The following is a 20,949-nucleotide window of genomic DNA, read 5'->3' as shown; positions in this document are numbered from 1 at the left end:
TCCACAACACCTCCATTGCTTTTTCATAATTTTTTATCTATAATTTAAAATTTCTTCAAAATGTTAAAAATACACATTAAAATAGCAATGTGCTAACTATCATAAGTAGTGAACCTCTTTAGCAAATAGCAAGGGGTGCAATATTTCACACATTAACCTATAGTGCATGGTTAATATAATAGCTCCCACAATTATTACAAATACTAGTTTAGTGTAGCCACTAGAGGGACAAATTGGATTGAAAGAGATCTGCCTAGTAAATCATATAATTCTAAAACCCTCACTTGTTCAAATGTATGATTTAGTTATAATTCTTGCTTGCATTGCTAGGACGTTGAATGTTTGCACTGTGAACACTTGTCTCCACCTCATACATTTTTATTTTACACATATACAGAGAAGAACCACATTTGCTGCAGAATCAGTCAGGTATATTGGTTTGGCCATCTGTAACCTCTAGGGAGAGATTTTTTAATCAGTTTGGGCCAAAGTAAAAAATGATTAGCCTCTGGTAAATGACTGGATAACCAGTATTATTAAAAGGACAGCTACTTCTAGCATATTTGTGGAATACATTCCTCAGTCTGTTCAGATCACATGTCAAATTTTAATATTAAGCATATTTGTAGTGTGAATACACATTCTGCACTGTGATATTAGAACTGGAAGTTTATATTGGTCTGTACAGCTTGCACTAAATATTTTGAACTTTACTGTTCTGTACGTTTTAGGGCAACTGTGACTAACCTAGTCACAACTAGAATAGGGGATAATCTGCTACTTGCTAAATACAGATCAAATTGAAAAAACATAGCGTTTAACTGTGTGAGAGTAAATAAAGATGTATAATATACAATTGGCCACTCACAAATTGTAAGATGTAAAACAGCTTCGAATGAAATCCTTTTCTTCAATATATTCTATGTTCATCTTCATACTCCCATCAATGAATTGGAATATTTACTCAAAAAAGAAAATATATGAAGGAATAAAGTGTAGTTCCAGAGTAAAGTAAAAAAGAAATCTAATAACTTACATATAAGTTAAAAACAATTAGCATATCACCAGTGGTAATATATTATACATCTTTATTTACTCTCACACAGTTAAACGCTATGTTTTTCCATTTGATCTGTATTTAGCAGATTATCCCCTATAGACAAGAGGAAGTCTTTGGGGACCTTTTCTGGATACTTCACCTAACACAGGGAAGTTCCGTTTTGTTTTATATTGTCACTATTTTCACTGGGGTTGTGTTCACAAGTTTTGTTTGTACTAACCTAGTCACCACAGATATATGTGAAGCACTTACTTCTTCACAAATCTCTCTGGTGACAAAGTGAGCATGCTTGGTTAGCTAAGCATCCTGGGAAATGTTGCCTCCTGGCTGAGCACCATAGGAAATTCAGCTAAGAATCATCTGTAGTGCCTCAGTTAGCGTCCACATTCTCACTGGTTCATTTACAGTACTGTACATAAGATTTAAAAAAATAAAAATAACAACTTTACATGACCTTTAACATCTGCTGTAGAATAGGGAAGAAGGTGTGTGATTGTGGTGCTTGTATTTGCCAATTGAAATGCCTATTGAAGGCTATCAGCTGGTCCCTGGGACGCACTAATAAATGTATAATTTACATTTCTATAATTATTTTTTTTTATTATTCTTTATTTTAGCCAGACAAGAAATCACATTTGGCAATACAATCATATGCATAGGCATTTAATAAGGCAATGGAGAGGTATATCAGTACAGGGCATTTTTTCAATAATATAAAGAGCAGGGCGTAACTAGGCTCCTTGGTTCTGGTCATCTGAATATGTGTCTTGGTATGTAAAGTCATCCTCCGGGTTTGCCAACCTATTCTTAATGCGGGAGCAGTTATGCCTTCAGATCACTTACATGTACCTTAGGGAACCTTGGAACATGTGTAAAATAAACTGGCTAGATTGTTTATGTAGTCCATACTAAGCAATGGTACAGCGATCAAAGCGACTGAACTCCTCACCTTACATACATTTTAGCCTCTCAGTTACTGTATGTGCCAGTGCTGCCTAACCTGACCTGCACCCTATTATTTATTTGACCCCTATGATAGCTGCAATTTAGTCTTTGAGATGCAGTTTATCTTGTTATGCATTCTGTTATGCAGTAATTTTTCTTTTAGAATTTTTTTTTTATTTGTCAATTTTATTTTTACTTGCATATATGAATCCCTCTCTAAACAAGACAATGTTGCCAGGGCTAAATATATATATTGCAGTTGTATTTAGCTCATGCAAGCAGGGTCCTCACAGCCTGTTGGTTCTTTACAGATTTGTAGTGGTCTCATTTATTGTACTATTTCCCCCATTATAATATTGTGAAGCGCTGCATAATTAGTTGGCGCTATAAAAAATGCCAATAATAATATTTATATAATTCAAATTTTGGATTCTACTACATTGAGTTAGGAAATCCATGTGTGACAGACAACTGGATTAATCTCTGATAATACAGTGAGCTGTAATTGCCATTTTGTTAATGCAGTGGATAGTTGTAGGATCTCACAGTATAAAATAGATTCTTTGTTTGCCAGTCTGTCCAAATGTATGATTGTGTACAGTTGGTTACAAAGAATATCATATGAATATTTACAGAATTTATTATCATAGTGTTTTGTATTAAATTTGAGTGCATTTGCTCACTTCCAAAGATCAGATAATTACAGACAATAACATTTACTCTGGGCCCAAACAGTTGGACCAGGACATTTAAAACAGCCTTTGTTCTGAATTTCTCCCTATGCTTACAGGGAACACCTGTAAGGTTCAATGTAAGCACATTAACATAGAGTTAATTATCCTGATTAGAGGAAACCCTTTCATGCTCTAAAACTGTAGTGTGCTAGGCCTGGCCTTTGAAGAGATTGCTTGTATTAGGCCCAGTATAATGGGGGTAATTTTCACTAAAGCACCAATAATTATATATAAAAAAATACTTGTCTTCTAGAAAATTTGGTATAATTCACCACATCCTAAGAAAAGCATCTGCATGATCATCTACAAAGGTACATTTTGGCGAAGGACAAGAGGGGGCCCTATTATAAATTGTTTTAATTTATTTTTAAAAGATAAATGAGGTGTATTTAAATCTACATTGATCCTTGATTTATATTAATTTTAAATACCAACATTTGAATAAAGAATCAGCTCAAATAAACGGCTATGTTTAATATCAGATGGCTTCATGACAATTCTTAACAATACGTAGCTATGACTCTCCATATGTTCCATATTTGTATGGGTTCATCAACCTGAGTTTCTAATACGTCTAATAATGCCGAATGATAGATATATTTTAAAACTAATGACCAGTGCAGTTCTGCTCTGAACATTCTCCAAATCCTAAAATCATCACATACTATATATTTTCCCAAATAACTAGCAGCTTTGTACAGCACACTTTGTTGAGACTAGGTGGTTTGCTCAAAATATAATATCCCAGCAATACAAGAGAAACATGACATGTATTAATTATAAAGCACAGTCAGATTATATTCATGTGATAAATTATGCTTGGTAAATACTGAATATCAACATTAGTTAAGGGCATATTTAATTCACACCTACTAAATGGCTCATGTTCTTGTCCATTTTCCAATGGTAATGAATGCTACAAACGGTGAGGTCTGTGTCTGCCAAAAGTTTGCTCTTTGAAGCCTCTCTGGTTATTTTAGCCGTATTTGCACTTTTGTTCTGCTGCCTTTTAGTTTGCTGTTGAAAAAAAGCTAAATCTCTATAAAAATTAGCTACTTCTGTAATTCACAATCCGTCGAATTGCTGCTGAATCATTTTGTTAGATCCAATTCCTTTGATTCTGACCAGGGGATTTGCACCCATAACCTTGAGGCACCCTGACATTAATGCAGGCCCTGCTTACCATCCAACTCGATATTTTCATTTACTATTAGGGCTGTTGGCTGCTGTTCACGTCCATTCAGTTGCAATTTGACTGTAGCTATTTTCAATTAAATCTCACTACAGCATTGAAAATAGCAGGGGTCTATTTGGACCAGTGAAGGTTCCGTTTGGTTGATGGTAAATCAAGTAAACCTCAGAAGAGTTGTATTGAATTGAAGAGAACTGGGTCAAATTAAAGTATTGTCCTTTATATCACTGGTACCATTGGTGTAATGTACTAACTGTGAATGATAGCACTTTTGTTAGAATGACTTGGGGTCGAAATGTGAACATGAATAGTCACAGCCAGGCAGAGGACTCTAAAGCTTTCTAGGAAGTCAAGTAGATTTCCATTGCTTCGTAGAGGTACTGTGGGCAAAATGATTTTGCAAAAAGAGAGTTTTGCAGCTTAAGGTGAAACAACCCACATGGGAATTGTTTCTGACAATTTAGAAAATGTTTGGAAATTGTCACACTATTTTACCCATAATACAGATAATCATTGGATTTAGTACATAATATTGGTGAAGACTGTGTAAAATTAATTGCATTTATTTTTTTATTACTACTCGTGTGATGCTTAAATTTTTTTAAAGTTTTTATTTTATTTATTTTATGAATGAGAGATATATATATATAATATTTATGTCCAACTAGAATCAATTATAAGTTAAATTCCCAAAGCTAGTTCAGTTACTATAATACTTCCATGTAGTAGTGAATGAAACCAAATCAGTTTAGTAATATTATATATGGAAGTAAATTTGTTTTAGAATTATTTATTGTGTCTGTTAGGTCCACATTTCTTCAGTGACCAGTCAATACAAAATAGTTTTTGTAAATGAGCCTTGGGGCTGCTAAAGGTGATACAATATTGCTTCATGTAGACATATACCTAAATTGCATTAGTGTGAATAATACAATTTAGTAATCCCTGCCTAACAAATTACCCCCTCTTTGAAAATAAATAAATATATAAATGTATACATCTGGTGCTCTCATCAAAAATAAAGTAAAAAGGACTTGATAGATTAATAATGCCTGCTCGTATATTAATTAATCTACCTTTAATATAAACATATTTGCCAAGCTAACAGTATTTTTAGCTTTATCAGTAACTTTTTGTAACTGTTGCATATTTTTATTCTTGTTCCACAAATATAACAGATTAGATACATTTAAACAAAGATTCTATTTACAGCATTCAATTAAAAAAATATATCCAACACCTGTACCCCATGTCCTATAATCTAGAGTCGGTTTAGGTGACAACTCAGTATTGTTTAGGCCTGTCCTGATGATCTGTTTTCCGAAACGTAACCTGTTTTAAAATCATCTATATTATATTGCTAGGGGTACCTTAATTGTATCCGTATACCTGAAAATAAATATTACTGTGAAGCCTGTCGCCACCCCTGTAACATATTTGTATGTCTTGCAGGTTTATACAAAGCAAGTGACAGACGTTACTCAGACCATGAAGGGTAACTCCTCACACCAGAGTCTTCCAAATTCATATCTCTGCAACCTGGACCCAAATGGTAAGAACTGAGATTGGGACTTTGCACCTGCTCATGGAAAAGCTCTCTATGTTTTCTCCTAATCCATATCGGAAGAGTTTATCACACAGCACAGCCTGCCCCTGTGGCCCTGACATATTTTGTGACTTGTGCGTTACACTGACTTGTCTCTGGGAGGCTGATTACTTTGCAACATTTTGCTGCCACTGGACTGTAACCATTTTGGGCTTTATTAACCTACTTTGAGTCTAATTGACCTGCAAGGTCACAGATTGCACGAAAGAACCGGCCTTGCTTTGCTCCACCCTTTGACACAGATAATACAGAGCTGTGATATTAGGTTGACAATAGAGCCCACGATTTAAAACCCTTCATCCTCTCTGATCACCCTGTACAAAGCTGTATCCACCCCTATACTATCACAGTTTGGTTTAACGATGGCAGCTTAACCCCCTTCCTTCCAGGGAGAAATATTACTGTGAACACTTATTATATGCTTGTCCATTGTAGAGTCGGTGCTTACATAGCTTTAAAAACTGGTTTATTGCTTTTTAAGAGCAAGACTCAGAAGACAGTCACTCGACTACCGAGGATGTGGAAAGCAGAAAACCATTCCAAGACCAAAGGAGTCATATATCCCACACAAGCCCCTTACACACTGACAGAGGTAGGTGTTATCTCTGGCCCGATGCAGTTTGTCATACTAATCTTGTTTTCTCCGTGACATACCTTTCACTGATCCAAAATAGCTGGTTCCCACTTGTCTAATAAATAGGCTGCTTGTGTTCTACTTCACAGCCCTATAAAATGCACACATTACCCCATCTTCCTGGTTAATGTCCATATTAATAATACATCTTTGGCACTTTTTATTCAGAATCTAGAGACGGAGATTTAAATCAGCAGTAAAAAGGCTTGTCCCCTCCAGCATTCACCAAATAAATATTTATATAACTGTCTCAATTGTTTAAAGAATGTCCTTTCATTGAAATGTATCTCTCTTTGTTTTTGCATACTTTTCTTTTAATAAAGCTGGGTCCTAGCTTGAGATTTGTAAATTTCTTGTTGTGCATATGTAATGTGTACCACGTCACGTTTAGCATTTTACAGAACCTTAGAAAAGACAATTAACTCCTTAGAATTCTTTAAATGCTTGAGAAAATGTTTATATCTCAGTCAAGGCAAATAGTCTGATAGGGAGCCACCACTTAAAACTAAAATACACCTCTTACGAGTTTCTCTTTAAGATAGTGCAAGCAGTGTTTGGGCCCCTTGCCTCCCATTTTCTGTTAAACTGCTTGCTTGCTTCTTTTCATTTAAATTATAAAACCACAAATGGTAATACAACAACCAGCTAAATTATTTCTTGAGTTTGCAGGAGGGAGGTTGATCAATAGTTTGAGACATACTGCTTCATCTTATTTTCACTCTTTTCTTTGACAATGACGGTTTAGATAATAAGTCAGATGCATATCAGGAAAGGGATGTCATAGAGTTAAACTGAGTCTGTTCAGAACACTGTGTAATAGCTAGCGTAATTGTAATATCATTGGCTAAAATCGGCTCGCTCTCAGAGACTGATGGCTTTGTTCGTTCCCAATCTTGAAATATATGGCTTTATTCCTTAACTCGCTACAACCCCTATAATATGTCAATAGCCAAAAATACAACAAATGGATGTAAAAGATTAATGAGAATTTTAGACTATAATAGGGCTTAAAATTTGCAATCGCCCTGGATAGTGAAAATTTAGCCCTAATGAGTGTAGTGTGAATCCCTTGCAGTGGCGAGTAACTTTCAAGGCCTGGCTAGTACTTGAAATTCTAAGACCTGATCAACAATACTTCCAGGATTGTTAAATGCTGTTTATCCAGCTGTTAACAGACATCAGCTGCCAAGGGCAGCACAATACTGGCAAAGATTTTTGGGATTTGTAACCTGTAATAAATGGGACTCTGGTATTTAACTATCCTGCTATATTCTCTGCCATAATGTAAACTTGCTATTGTGTAATAAGCAAAAGGAGGGAATTAGGTTATAGGTTTCCTTGAAGTAATACTCAATCTCACTGTATATGCTGTTTATACACAGGAGAGGAAGACAGCCCGATTGATGTCACTGGGACCCAGTTTGTAGAAAAAGACATTGAGAACATGGCAAAAGGTGGGTGTAGGACCCCTGTTTCCCAGCTCCAGTGAGTAGCAGGATCCTCATCCTTCCCTATTTTTCTTCCTTCTCATGTTGGTTTTGGGAGAGTCCGCAGATGAGTTGGAATATTGCACATGTAAAGTGTCTTTCAACTGTCTCACAAGTGTATGTGAGACAAAAACTCTGTTATGTGTAACAGTATCTAAACCTTTACACATTTGACATTCAAGACATGCTGGCAGTAATTGATTAAACATGACTGTAAAGGCTGTATCTTTTCACAAAAACACATCTGTAAAGTTGTCGCGTTGTAGCTGTCCACAGAATAAGAGGCTCATGGATTTGTAAATCTAGTTGCGGACTGCCACTATCGTATTAGAGAGCAACTAGAAAATATTCGTTACCCTTACAAACTCATCTAGAAATTAGTTTATTGTCAAATAATGAGTTAATTTATAAAGGAGCTAAACTGAGAATTGTGTGTTTTTTTTGTGTGTGTATTTTTGCTGTATTTCTTTTACAATATCCTAGTTCAGTGGGCAACTGTATTGTGTGAGTGATTCGTTTTTTAATGAGATACTTATTTTTTTATTCATAAAACTGTTTTAACATGTATTTTTGTTGACATGTGAGTGAGATAGACAATCTGTAGGCTTTTCATTGTGTTTACTTATCATTGTGTAGTTGGGTGTTTCTGCATATGTTTATATTACTTTATTATTTATAAAATTTTGCACATGACCAGTGGAGGCTCGTCCACAAGGGCACTTGGGGCTATGCCCTTCCAGTTTTAATGTGTGGAAAATTTTATTTTCAGTAGTTTAGAAACACTAAGATTCATTTCTGGAGGGGAGGGTGGTAAGGCAAAAAAATTGGGGAAAAAATAATGTCTCTTTAATTCTGCAATAAAATTCAGGTCCTCAACTTACTTGAGAGCACCAAGGCATGTCAAAAAATGGGTCTGCTTTGAAATCGGCTCTGTTTCAGCAGGCGTTTTGCACACGCTTAGTCTCCTTTAAGGTGGAATTTCAGAAATTTCCATTGAGTTATCATTCGGGCAGCAGAGCCAGCATCCTATGAGTGGAGTCATGCTATTGACCTCTTTATTCAATGGCTTATCACACCGGGGGTGGGATTACATTGCCCACAGGAGAGAGAAGTAAGAAACTATCTTGGAAGTAACACAGAGAGAGCACAGCAACAGACCCTGGCCACTGCCAAATGTAAGTGTGCACAGTAATATTATCTTTTTCTGTCCCGTAATAGCCCCAGTGATTGCCTGAGCTCTGATCAAGGAAGGGAATTTACTCCAATATATAATTATTTATATATTAAAGAAGATGGTGGGTATATGCAGTAGGAGCTGTGCCGCTCCCTTTGTCCTCTATGTGTTTCCCTACCTTTATTTATATTAATTATATATTAGACCAAATGCTCTTGCTTAATTGGCTCTCAGGTAGTCACTAGGGTTATTGGGAGAGAGAAAAAGATCATATTATACACTTACATTTGGCAGGGGCCAGAAGCTGTTGCTGCTGTGCTCTCTCTCTTACTTCCATGAACCACTGGTGGTATGAGCCAATGATGGTCACTCAATAGCAAGGCTAATTGTAGGCCTTCACTGATGGGGATCTGCTCTGTCCAAATAGCAACTCAAGTGAAATTCCTTCTTAAAGGACACTAGGCATGTGCAAAACCTGCTGAAACAGGGCAGATTTCAAATCCGACTCATTTTTTTGCCTTTTAACATGCCAAACAGCTACCAATGAAGGGAAAGGTGCCCTGCAGAACTGAAACCTATTATAGAAGTAAAGAAACACAATTATTTCCCCTTATTTTTTGGGCTTAACACCTTCCCCTCCAGAAAAATAACTTGTGCTTGTAAACTAATGCAAATTAATGTTTTTCCCACATAAAAACTGGTGGCCACCGCTCAAGTGCCCCTGTGGACAAGCCTCCACTGTTGTATGAGCATCTCTGTATTATGCTCAGATCTCTTTATTGTATAAGTATATCTGTATTGTGCAGGGAGGAGTAACATTCTGGGGGAGGAGTCTGGCACATCGCTATCTTAAAACTTTGCCACTGCCCATGATATTAATTGATATAAAATGTAACAATTTTGCATATCCTAGTTGTTAAAGTAGCACTTACACACAGGCTCCCCTATAACCAAAATTGTCTATAGACCATCATCTTGCCTCCTCAACTACGTATTTATGTTTTGTGTTTTAGAAACATTCTTATCTGTGATTATTTTGATTTTAATTTAATTTTAATTTGCTGCAAGTTCGAGTTTCTTGAATAAACCTTCTGCAGTGAAAGGGTAAATCTCTGTATGTGCAGCATTTCAAAGCAAAACACTGCACTTACAGACTCCAGGCACCATGACCACTTCAAATCAGTGAAGTGATCATGGAGCTTGAAGTAACCCTTTAAGTTGAGTTGATGCCCGGGATGTCCTTCCCAGCTGGACATTAAACGTCTACATTCAGGTCTCCTGTTTGATGACAAGAATAGTGGACATTTTGTTGCTTCACCATCATTTCTCTTGTGAGTGAAGATCTGCTTGGGCAGTGAAAACATTTATGTGAACAGCTAACAAAGGGGAAGCTCACGGTAATGGAATGGGGACCAGGTCCCACTGTCCTACTTTAAATTCACAAAAACTAAGTACATAGGATGGGCAATATTAAAGCTCCAAGATTTTTGGTACCTGTTCTGTGAGTAAAGTTCCAAGGATCCAAAAGTAATTCAAAGAAAAAAAGTTTTAGCACTTGGAAAAATAATCACAGTTTTCTTTGAACTACTTTTAAATTCACGTTGGTTAATAAAACGTAAGAGTAGTAGTGTGGAAAGCTGGAGACATCTGATTTGAACCTAAAAAAAAAGGTGTCAAAAGAAGGACAAAGAGCTTCCAGAAAACAATTGTGGTGAAGAGAGTTCAGTTTGCGTTCATAATTATATGTGTGTGATTGAGAGAAAGTATAACAAGTCTGGTGTGTGAATGTGAGTTACAGATTTGCTAGTCTGGTTAGATATGTGTGAGTGACAGAGAATGGCTAATAAGGTGTTTGTGTCTCTTAATGAATTATTTGCCTGGTTCTTAACTTTTGTATGTCACTTCTAGTTTCTAGAAAACATTTTGTAGGCTTGTTTTAGGGATTATTCAGAACTGGTGCGAGAGACTGTTACAGATGTAGGTGTAATTGTGAGATAATGGAAGTAAGGCGCATGTAACAAAAGAAGTACCAGACTTGTAAGTGATGTCCTCAGCAGACAGAAGTAGAGAAAGGCAAACCTATGTAGAGATTTTTTTTTGTATTGAACACTGCACATTTTGATAAGCCGTGTGTGATGAATGGTTGAATGATGAAAGCTGATCACCTTATCTTAAAATTCTCAGTAAACACTCTAAAACAAAACTGGCCAAAGCTCTTTGATTCTGAATAAACATTCTCTATGCAAAATTGCCTCTCTATGGTTTTGTGAAATGATGGAAGTTATAGTCTGTATGCAGTTAGTGCATTTATGTATGATATTCATGTGCATCTGTTGCAAATTAATGGAATGAAGTAAAATAAACTCCGGTGTACGTGTAACAAGTTGTGGATGTATATCCAAGTGAAATGTGTCTGGTAGAAGTGATGTCCATGTAAACAAATTAGTATAGCTTTCTCTGCTTTAGATATTGAAGCTAATTAGCTTTCTCCTTTTGTACCAGGTTGTCTAATTATGTATAGTACCTTTCCTTAACATACCCATTGTACAGCGCCATGGAATATGCTGGTGCTTTATAAATAAAGATAATTATAATTAAAAGTACAGCTGTTGTGATGCTGTTTCATTTCAGGTATAACATTTTGGGAGTCTGAGCCCTGGGTCATAAATGATTTAATTGGTACTGACAGTTATCTGCTCTGAGCCTCCATGAGATTCCTGTTTAACCCTGTTCCTATACCTAGTGGTAGAGTTTTAATCAAGTATAGGAAACTCCGCTATTCAAAGAAAACTAATCCCCAGACCTCAGGGACCTGTCATATTCTGTGGAGTCTAGTTATCAAGTGATTCAATTAGATTTTACACATTGATAAATCAACCCCATATAACTCAGCTCCCAGCTTAATAACTATGTTCCTGTTTCAGCAAGGGGTAGGATTGTGATGTATAATGACACGTGAGCCATTCTTCTTTGTATAAACGTGCAGCAGAGTTATTAAAATCACTCCCCAAATCATCATAAAGCATTTAACATACATATCACAACGTGATCTAACACTCAGCAAGGTACCTTGACTTTATTGTACAGTCAATAGTGATTTGCTGCTTCTTCAAATAAGTGACTGCACTGAGCCAGCCTTATATCTCCTACTATTGGAGACACTGGGCACAATCACACCTTGTATCTGCAAATCTGAGTATATCACTGACCAATCGTCTTCTTACAGATGAGCTACAGAAACTGTTAGTGGAGCAGATGGATTTGAGGAAAAAACTGGAGCGGGAATTTCAGAGCCTGAAAGGTAATAATCACACTGTGTTTGACTAGTGTTATATGCATAACCCAGCAACCCTCTCCTTTTTTTGTAAAATGTACACAGGATTGCTACACATAATATACTATATTATTTTATAACATGCTGAATAGAGCACGACTCCATGGAACCACATTACAGACTTTTAGGGGATCTTAAACTCGGTGAAAGCCAACCTTGGCAATGACGAGCTCTGTGAATAATACCATAATGCTCTGTCAGCTTTTAGATCAGCCAAAGCTATTCCATAACCTGCCTGTGTCATTACTATATGGAGATTGTTACACAGATGTAACTCAATGAGGTTTGGGATATTTAATTTAGAAAACACAATGAAGCACAAGAATGAATAGAGAACCTATTTCATAGGTCTGCCCACTATTGAAAACAAAACCTAAAAAGAAGTGCATTAGACAGTGCGACTTTGTTAGTGGGTTTATATGGTTTACATGCTTTTCTTACTGCACCATATCATTTCTTCAGCCGATCTATCCTTTTATTTTTCATGTTTTATTTTTGTCTAGTTAATCTTTATACTATCCCAATGCCTCTCACATGGCCCCTGCGTGTTACCAACCTATTAGATATCATCACTTTTTGTGTCAATGTTCTCTCAGCCTTTCTTTGTATGGTCCCACACTATACCTTTTTATATTATTTTTGTAGCAATAGTTATTAAAAGGTTTCACCACTTTTGATACTGGACACCAGCTTGAGTGTGGTTTTACTTTCATTAGTGACTCCTCATTCTTACCTTACATCTAAACAATTAATGAACTAATGGAGCCATGTTGTTTCCTTCTTCCAGTGCATTGGCCCCGATGATTACATATTGTCTGTTAAATTGAACTGTATCTATCAGTTTATTGAATAGTGCCTCTCAACTTCAGTGTAATTAATAATAATGGCTGACAATTAATCTTCATACTTTTTCTCTCTTCTTGTCTTGCTGCTGGTGAAGGAGTGTTTCTGTTCTAAACTGTCTTGTTTCGTCGTAGATAACTTCCAGGACCAGATGAAGAGAGAGCTAGCATATAGAGAAGAGATGGTGCAGCAGCTGCAGATAGTAAGAGGTAAGCAGTTCTCCACTGCTGCTGTAGAGGGACCCACTGCCATCATCTGACAGTGTTTACAATCAGCACAGTCGCCTAGGTTTAAATGCAAGGTAATTTAACAATTATTTTTTCTTATTTAATATCCTCTGATTAGCCTGAAAATAGCAAACAAGCCCAGCTCAGGCCTTGCAGGCACCATTACCAAACAGTGATTGAACTCCTCTGCACGCTAATTTGCATGGGTTTCTAAATTAAAAACCGAGGCGTAAAATTACCTGCGTGTTAATGCCTCCGATTGTGTTTAATTCTACTCGTATCCATCTGCCTCGCAGCGCAAAATCCCAAGCAGCGTCTTTACTGTAACTCACGTCTAACAAACTGCTCTGCATTTGCTAGTGGAAGAGAACACTTAACCCCATCTCTATATATGGGCCTGTAAGGAAGTTAGAAAGAACAGCCGTGTTAATGAGCACCTGTGTACCCATGCATTTTCTGTGCTTTATCTACATTTATTACTGAATAGCTAGTTGAACATCACGGTAAAGGTATGATGTTAAAGGGTAGCTTCCACTGCACTAAAACGACTGTTTGTTTTTTGTATATTAAACTTATTACTACCAGATTAGACCTTCTGTGAACTATGTGCCAAATTGGTCATGAGAGTGTAAAGTATATTGTGTACCAGAGGCATGGTTAAAGTACGTAGAACAGACTGCAGTGTTTTCGGAGCAGATTGTAGCCATATAACATGCAGAGTGGTGTGTTCTCTGTGGAAGGGAAAGGGTTGAGTAGCTAAAGAAGAGTCTGTCATTGAGCATGAGAAGCTAACATCTCCTTTCTCTCCCCAGACACCCTGTGTAATGAACTGGATCAAGAGAGGAAAGCACGCTATGCCATCCAGCAGAAATTAAAAGGTATTAGCAAAGGAGACAACAGAAAGTGTGTCACAAAGCAAGGGAGATAGCAGAAAGGGAAAAAAAACATCTATAGTAAGATTACAGTAACAATATGCTGTATCTAGAAAGCTGGGTGGTATATTTACTGCGGAGACTGGAGGGCGTGCATATACAGTGTAGGAGATACTAAGGTGAGTGGAGGTAGTGTACAATATAGGGGATACTGGAAGGGGTGCACATACTGAGGAGCCTGGAGGGAGTGTGTATACTGTGTATATGCTGAGGAGCCTGGAGGGAGTGTGTATACTGTGTATATGCTGAGGAGCCTGGAGGGAGTGTGTATACTGTGTATATACTGAGGAGACTGGAGGGAGTGTGTATACTGTGTATATGCTGAGGAGACTGGAGGGAGTGTGTATACTGTGTATATACTGAGGAGACTGGAGGGAGTGTGTATACTGTGTATATACTGAGGAGACTGGAGGGAGTGTGTATACTGTGTATATACTGAGGAGACTGGAGGGAGTGTGTATACTGTGTATATACTGAGGAGACTGGAGGGAGGGTGTATACTGTGTATATACTGAGGAGACTGGAGGGAGGGTGTATACTGTGTATATACTGAGGAGACTGGAGGGAGTGTGTATACTGTGTATATACTGAGGAGACTGGAGGGAGTGTATATACTGAGGAGACTGGAGGGAGTGTGTATACTGTGTATATACTGAGGAGACTGGAGGGAGTGTGTATACTGTGTATATACTGAGGAGACTGGAGGGAGGGTGTATACTGTGTATATACTGAGGAGACTGGAGGGAGGGTGTATACTGTGTATATACTGAGGAGACTGGAGGGAGTGTGTATACTGTGTATATACTGAGGAGACTGGAGGGAGTGTATATACTGAGGAGACTGGAGGGAGTGTGTATACTGAGGAGACTTGAGGGAGTGTGTATACTGTGTATATACTGAGGAGACTGGAGGGAGTGTGTATACTGTGTATATACTGAGGAGACTGGAGGGAGGGTGTATACTGTGTATATGCTGAGGAGACTGGAGGGAGTGTGTATACTGTGTATATATTGAGGAGACTGGAGGGAGTGTGTATACTGTGTATATACTGAGGAGACTGGAGGGAATGTGTATACTGTGTATATACTGAGGAGACTGGAGGGCGTGCATATACAGTGTAGGAGACACTAAGGTGAGTGCAGGTAGTGTACAATATAGGGGATACTGGAAGGGGTGCACATACTGAGGAGACTAGAGGAAGTATGTATACAGTGTATATGCTGAGGAGACTGGAGGGCGTGCATATACAGTGTAGGAGATACTAAGGTGAGTGGAGGTAGTGTACAATATAGGGGATACTGGAAGGGGTGCACATACTGAGGAGACTGGAGGGAGTGTGTATACTGTGTATATACTGAGGAGACTGGAGGGAGTGTGTATACTGTGTATATACTGAGGAGACTGGAGGGAGTGTGTATACTGTGTATATACTGAGGAGACTGGAGGGAGTGTGTATACTGTGTATATACTGAGGAGACTGGAGGGAGTGTGTATACTGTGTATATACTGAGGAGACTGGAGGGAGTGTGTATACTGTGTATATACTGAGGAGACTGGAGGGAGGGTGTATACTGTGTATATACTGAGGAGACTGGAGGGAGTGTGTATACTGTGTATATACTGAGGAGACTGGAGGGAGTGTGTATACTGTGTATATACTGAGGAGACTGGAGGGAGGGTGTATACTGTGTATATGCTGAGGAGACTGGAGGGCGTGCATATACAGTGTAGGAGACACTAAGGTGAGTGCAGGTAGTGTACAATATAGGGGATACTGGAAGGGGTGCACATACTGAGGAGACTAGAGGAAGTATGTATACAGTGTATATGCTGAGGAGACTGGAGGGCGTGCATATACAGTGTAGGAGATACTAAGGTGAGTGGAGGTAGTGTACAATATAGGGGATACTGGAAGGGGTGCACATACTGAGGAGACTGGAGGGAGTGTGTATACTGTGTATATACTGAGGAGACTGGAGGGAGGGTGTATACTGTGTATATGCTGAGGAGACTGGAGGGAGGGTGTATACTGTGTATATGCTGAGGAGACTGGAGGGAGTGTGTATACTGTGTATATACTGAGGAGACTGGAGGGAGTGTGTATACTGTGTATATACTGAGGAGACTGGAGGGAGTGTGTATACTGTGTATATACTGAGGAGACTGGAGGGAGTGTATATACTGAGGAGACTGGAGGGAGGGTGTATACTGTGTATATACTGAGGAGACTGGAGGGAGGGTGTATACTGTGTATATGCTGAGGAGACTGGAGGGCGTGCATATACAGTGTAGGAGACACTAAGGTGAGTGCAGGTAGTGTACAATATAGGGGATACTGGAAGGGGTGCACATACTGAGGAGACTAGAGGAAGTATGTATACAGTGTATATGCTGAGGAGACTGGAGGGCGTGCATATACAGTGTAGGAGATACTAAGGTGAGTGGAGGTAGTGTACAATATAGGGGATACTGGAAGGGGTGCACATACTGAGGAGACTGGAGGGAGTGTGTATATTGTGTATATACTGAGGAGACTGGAGGGAGTGTGTATACTGTGTATATACTGAGGAGACTGGAGGGAGTGTGTATACTGTGTATATACTGAGGAGACTGGAGGGAGGGTGTATACTGTGTATATGCTGAGGAGACTGGAGGGCGTGCATATACAGTGTAGGAGACACTAAGGTGAGTGCAGGTAGTGTACAATATAGGGGATACTGGAAGGGGTGCACATACTGAGGAGACTAGAGGAAGTGTGTATACAGTGTATATGCTGAGGAGACTGGAGGGCGTGCATATACAGTGTAGGAGATACTAAGGTGAGTGGAGGTAGTGTACAATATAGGGGATACTGGAAGGGGTGCACATACTGAGGAGACTGGAGGGAGTGTGTATACTGTGTATATACTGAGGAGACTGGAGGGAGTGTGTATACTGTGTATATACTGAGGAGACTGGAGGGAGTGTTTATACTGTGTATATGCTGAGGAGACTGGAGGGCATGCATATACAGTGTAGGAGACACTAAGGTGAGTGCAGGTAGTGTACAATATAGGGGATACTGGAAGGGGTGCACATACTGAGGAGACTAGAGGAACTGTGTATACTGTGTATATGCTGAGGAGACTGGAGGGCGTGCATATACAGTGTAGGAGATACTAAGGTGAGTGGAGGTAGTGTACAATATAGGGGATACTGGAAGGGGTGCACATACTGAGGAGACTGGAGGGAGTGTGTATACTGTGTATATACTGAGGAGACTGGAGGGAGTGTGTATACTGTGTATATGCTGAGGAGACTGGAGGGCGTGCATATACAGTGTAGGAGACACTAAGGTGAGTGCAGGTAGTGTACAATATAGGGGATACTGGAAGGGGTGCACATACTGAGGAGACTAGAGGAAGTGTGTGCATACTGTGTATATGCTGAGGAGACTGGAGGGATTGTGTATACTGTGTATATGCTGAGGAGACTGGAGGGAGTGTGAATACTGTGTATATACTGGAGAGACTGGAGGGAGTCTGTATACTGTGTATATACTGGAGGGTGTATACTGTGTATATACTGGAGGGAGTCTGTATACTGTGTATATACTGGAGGGTGTCTGTATACTGTGTATCTACTGGAGAGACTGGAGGGAGTGTATATACTGGAGGGAGTCTGTATACTGTGTATTTACTGAGGAGACAGGCGAGAGTGTGTATATACTGAGGGGACTGGAGGGAGTGTGTATATTGAACACATACTGATGAGACAAGAGAGTGTGTATATTGTGCACATACTGAGGAGACTGGAGAGAATGTGTATACAGTGTATATACTGAGGAGACTGGCGGGAGTGTGTATACTGTGTTATATGCTGAAGGGAGTGTGTATACTGTATATATTATTAAATACTGTATTTTATTAAGTAAAATAATGATGTGTATATCCTTACATTGCTGTACACCATGGGCAGCAGTGCAAGGGTTAAAGCTCCTTCCTGGACCCCTCTTCTAATGAGCAGAATATGAGCTATCACATTTAATTAGTGAGGCACCTTTAAACCAGGTGATATCCTTGGCTCTCCTCGCATATTCCTTATCTGAAGTGCAGAAGGTTAGGGACTACATGGATATTAGGGGTCTGCTTCTCTCCTTTATGATTAGGATGGAGTCCTGCGTCGTCTTGTGCTCTCGACATTCATTAAGCAGAACATTCTATTACAAAGTCATTATATAGATAAATGTTTTTAGAGAGAGAGAGAGAGTGTGTGTGTATGTGTGTCCTACTTAGTTTTTCCCTGTCAAAAAAAAAAAAGTACCCAAAGAAGTACAGTATTTAATACATACCAAAATCTTATCTTCTCTTACACTGCAAATAAAAATAAAAAAATGGATGCACACATGCTAATCCTTACAGCAGGAAGGCTGTTTCTAAAATGAATGGTCCACTATAATGCTTATTGATATAACCACATATTCCAGCTGATGGCCAATGATGTGATTATTTACAGAAAGTTATTAGTGGGTTGTGGTGTATACACCTACATCAATAGTGACAGTTCTTTGTCTTTCCAGCCCTTGTAGACTACATTTAACATTGGGCTTAGCCAGTCATTTAGACTCGATTGGGAAAGGTCAGCAGTAACAGACATAGAAAGGCATATACCACAGTCACACAGTAATATCTATACAATATTTATTTTGGTCTGTAACACGTTTTAATAATGTTAAGTAGGCTGTGCTTATGCTTTGACCTAGGAGGGCAGCATAGAGGCTCAGTAATACATTGCTGGTCTCTATTCTCCTTCAGAAGCCCATGACGCTCTCCATCATTTCTCTTGTAAGATGCTGACACCAAGACCCTGCACCGTGAGCTGTTCCTTCAGAGCTCCACTCCTGCCCCCTTGAGCTACATCTGGGCTCCACGGAAGCTGATGTACCCTCCAGCACCCTGATGAAGATGGGCAAGACTCTCAGCATCAAACCAAGCCATTCCCTGACGCTTAGGAAACAAGAGCGAAAGTGGGACCCGCCGGGGAGATTCCCCCAAGACCCTGGAGAACTTGTAAATATTGTATAGGAAGCATCAGGATGTCTGAGCACTGAGGAATCTGAGCCAAGAATGATCCACAGATCAGTCGTGTATTATAAGGCTTTGTGAATAACCGACACATATATATAATATAAATATATATAAATATATATATATAAAAAAACAACTCTTGCAAAAAAGTCCAATGTATTCATTGTTTTACAATTTAATTCTTATTCCGTATGTCTCCACATAACCTCATCAGTAGCAGAGAGGGTTTTCTTCTGACACTGAAAGGGGCAATATTTGGGGTTACCTGTGGGAGAGTGGCTACGTGCAATGGGTATATATGTACTGTGATTCTTATTAAAACAGTATTTTTTTAAGTTATTTGCATTATTTTCTATATCTGTTTGATTTTATCATCTTTTTGTATATCAGATGATGTAATAACAGCACTTTAAAGGAGAAATCCACTTGTGTACAAAACAAAAACTCATTTTGTTCTGAGAGAGAAAAAAAAAACTGTATAAGTGAATTTTGTTCTTGAATAAATCAACCATGCTGCATATGGTCCCTTTCTACTTCAGGTGATTCATTGGAAAAATTTAAATAGAATAAACTTGGATCTGATGTACCATCTCTTTCACTGCTAATGTTCCATTAACCATTCATTTAGATTTGCAGTCCAAGGAAACCACTCTAAGCAGAGAATGATTTTTTTTTCTTCCCCAGCCAGTAACTGTACATACTGTATGTAAACAAATATGGTCTTTTTGCATTCTGATGGCATTTGTGAAAATAAATATCCAGAAAAAAATGCCATCAGGCTCGTCACAAACTCCTTTAAATAGCTGAATTCAAAAATGTATTTTTTTTTCTTCTTTTTCTACAATAGAAGACACTGTGTGCACAAAATCGAGCATTCTATCAATTTGGTTTTATGATTCACTGTGAAAAGCATTTGATTGGACAAGAAGTTGAAGATGTGTTAGGTGGATGCAATGACTGAATTTAGGCACTGGAAGAAAGGAATGTAAAGAGTTATTTAGTGTTGTTTTTTTAATGAAAAAGGGTGTGGGGCCAGGGCTCAAAACAAAGTTAATTAATTGGCATAACAAATATAATTTAACACTATGATTTCCCAAATTGATTGAATCAAAAATTGTGAAGCTCAACAAGAATTGCCGTCTTTCTTTGATTTTGAACATCTTGCATACAGATTACTTTAGTATATTTTTCCTCACAGATGATGTATAAAAGACTCAGTTGGGCAGAAAGCTTACTACTCAGTTGGGCATAGAAATAAGTGAACTCTGTGACTGTCTACTTTTGTGGAATGCATGTTTTTATTAGCTGCTAAACTGACCCAATTAAGATATAGCAAAATAAAAAAAGAAAATAAAGGAGTCCTGCTCATAGGGGTGGGGAGGGCTGTTGTCAAAATGGGTAAGTGAAAATTGTCAAAATACGCAGGTTATCATTTACTGGGCTGTCTGCTTTTTAAAAACGTATGCTTCCATAGTGCACTTTGAGGTAGTGGGCTACTTTAACTGCAGACATCAACCAGTCATTATTCTAGGTTTGAAAACTGAAAATCAGCACTAATTTTCACATGAAATACAATGTTTGCCAAAATACAGTGTTTTTTCAGCACTACCCCCAAATGTGAACTTTTGTGGCCATACGAATCCATAGGTACTTCACCTTAACCGATGCAATATGTTATACCAAAGCATCATAGTTTTGTAACATTGTTTTCTGAA

General features: G+C 38.4%; 1 protein-coding gene across 2 annotated transcripts in view; it reads left to right on the top strand.

Annotated features, from left to right (window-relative positions):
• Positions 1 to 19,754, top strand: part of SKOR1 (SKI family transcriptional corepressor 1) — a 28,325-nt gene extending 8,571 nt beyond the window's left edge. The window contains exons 3-9 of one of the 2 annotated variants that reach the window (XM_063448742.1): positions 5,384 to 5,483; positions 6,019 to 6,129; positions 7,554 to 7,625; positions 12,059 to 12,133; positions 13,144 to 13,218; positions 14,049 to 14,114; positions 18,997 to 19,754. In XM_063448742.1, the coding sequence (XP_063304812.1) occupies positions 5,384 to 5,483; positions 6,019 to 6,129; positions 7,554 to 7,625; positions 12,059 to 12,133; positions 13,144 to 13,218; positions 14,049 to 14,114; positions 18,997 to 19,106 (609 nt within the window). In that variant the 3' untranslated portion in view covers positions 19,107 to 19,754. Of the gene's footprint in view, positions 1 to 5,383; positions 5,484 to 6,018; positions 6,130 to 7,553; positions 7,626 to 12,058; positions 12,134 to 13,143; positions 13,219 to 14,048; positions 14,115 to 18,961 lie in introns of both variants that reach the window. The other variant, XM_063448743.1, reaches the window with a different exon arrangement.
• The last annotated feature ends 1,195 nt before the right edge of the window (positions 19,755 to 20,949 follow it).

This window comes from Pelobates fuscus, chromosome 3 (genome assembly GCF_036172605.1).
Source record: "Pelobates fuscus isolate aPelFus1 chromosome 3, aPelFus1.pri, whole genome shotgun sequence".
In the NCBI taxonomy this organism is placed as follows: Eukaryota; Metazoa; Chordata; class Amphibia; order Anura; family Pelobatidae; genus Pelobates; species Pelobates fuscus.
This window is presented reverse-complemented; position numbering and strand designations above follow the sequence as displayed.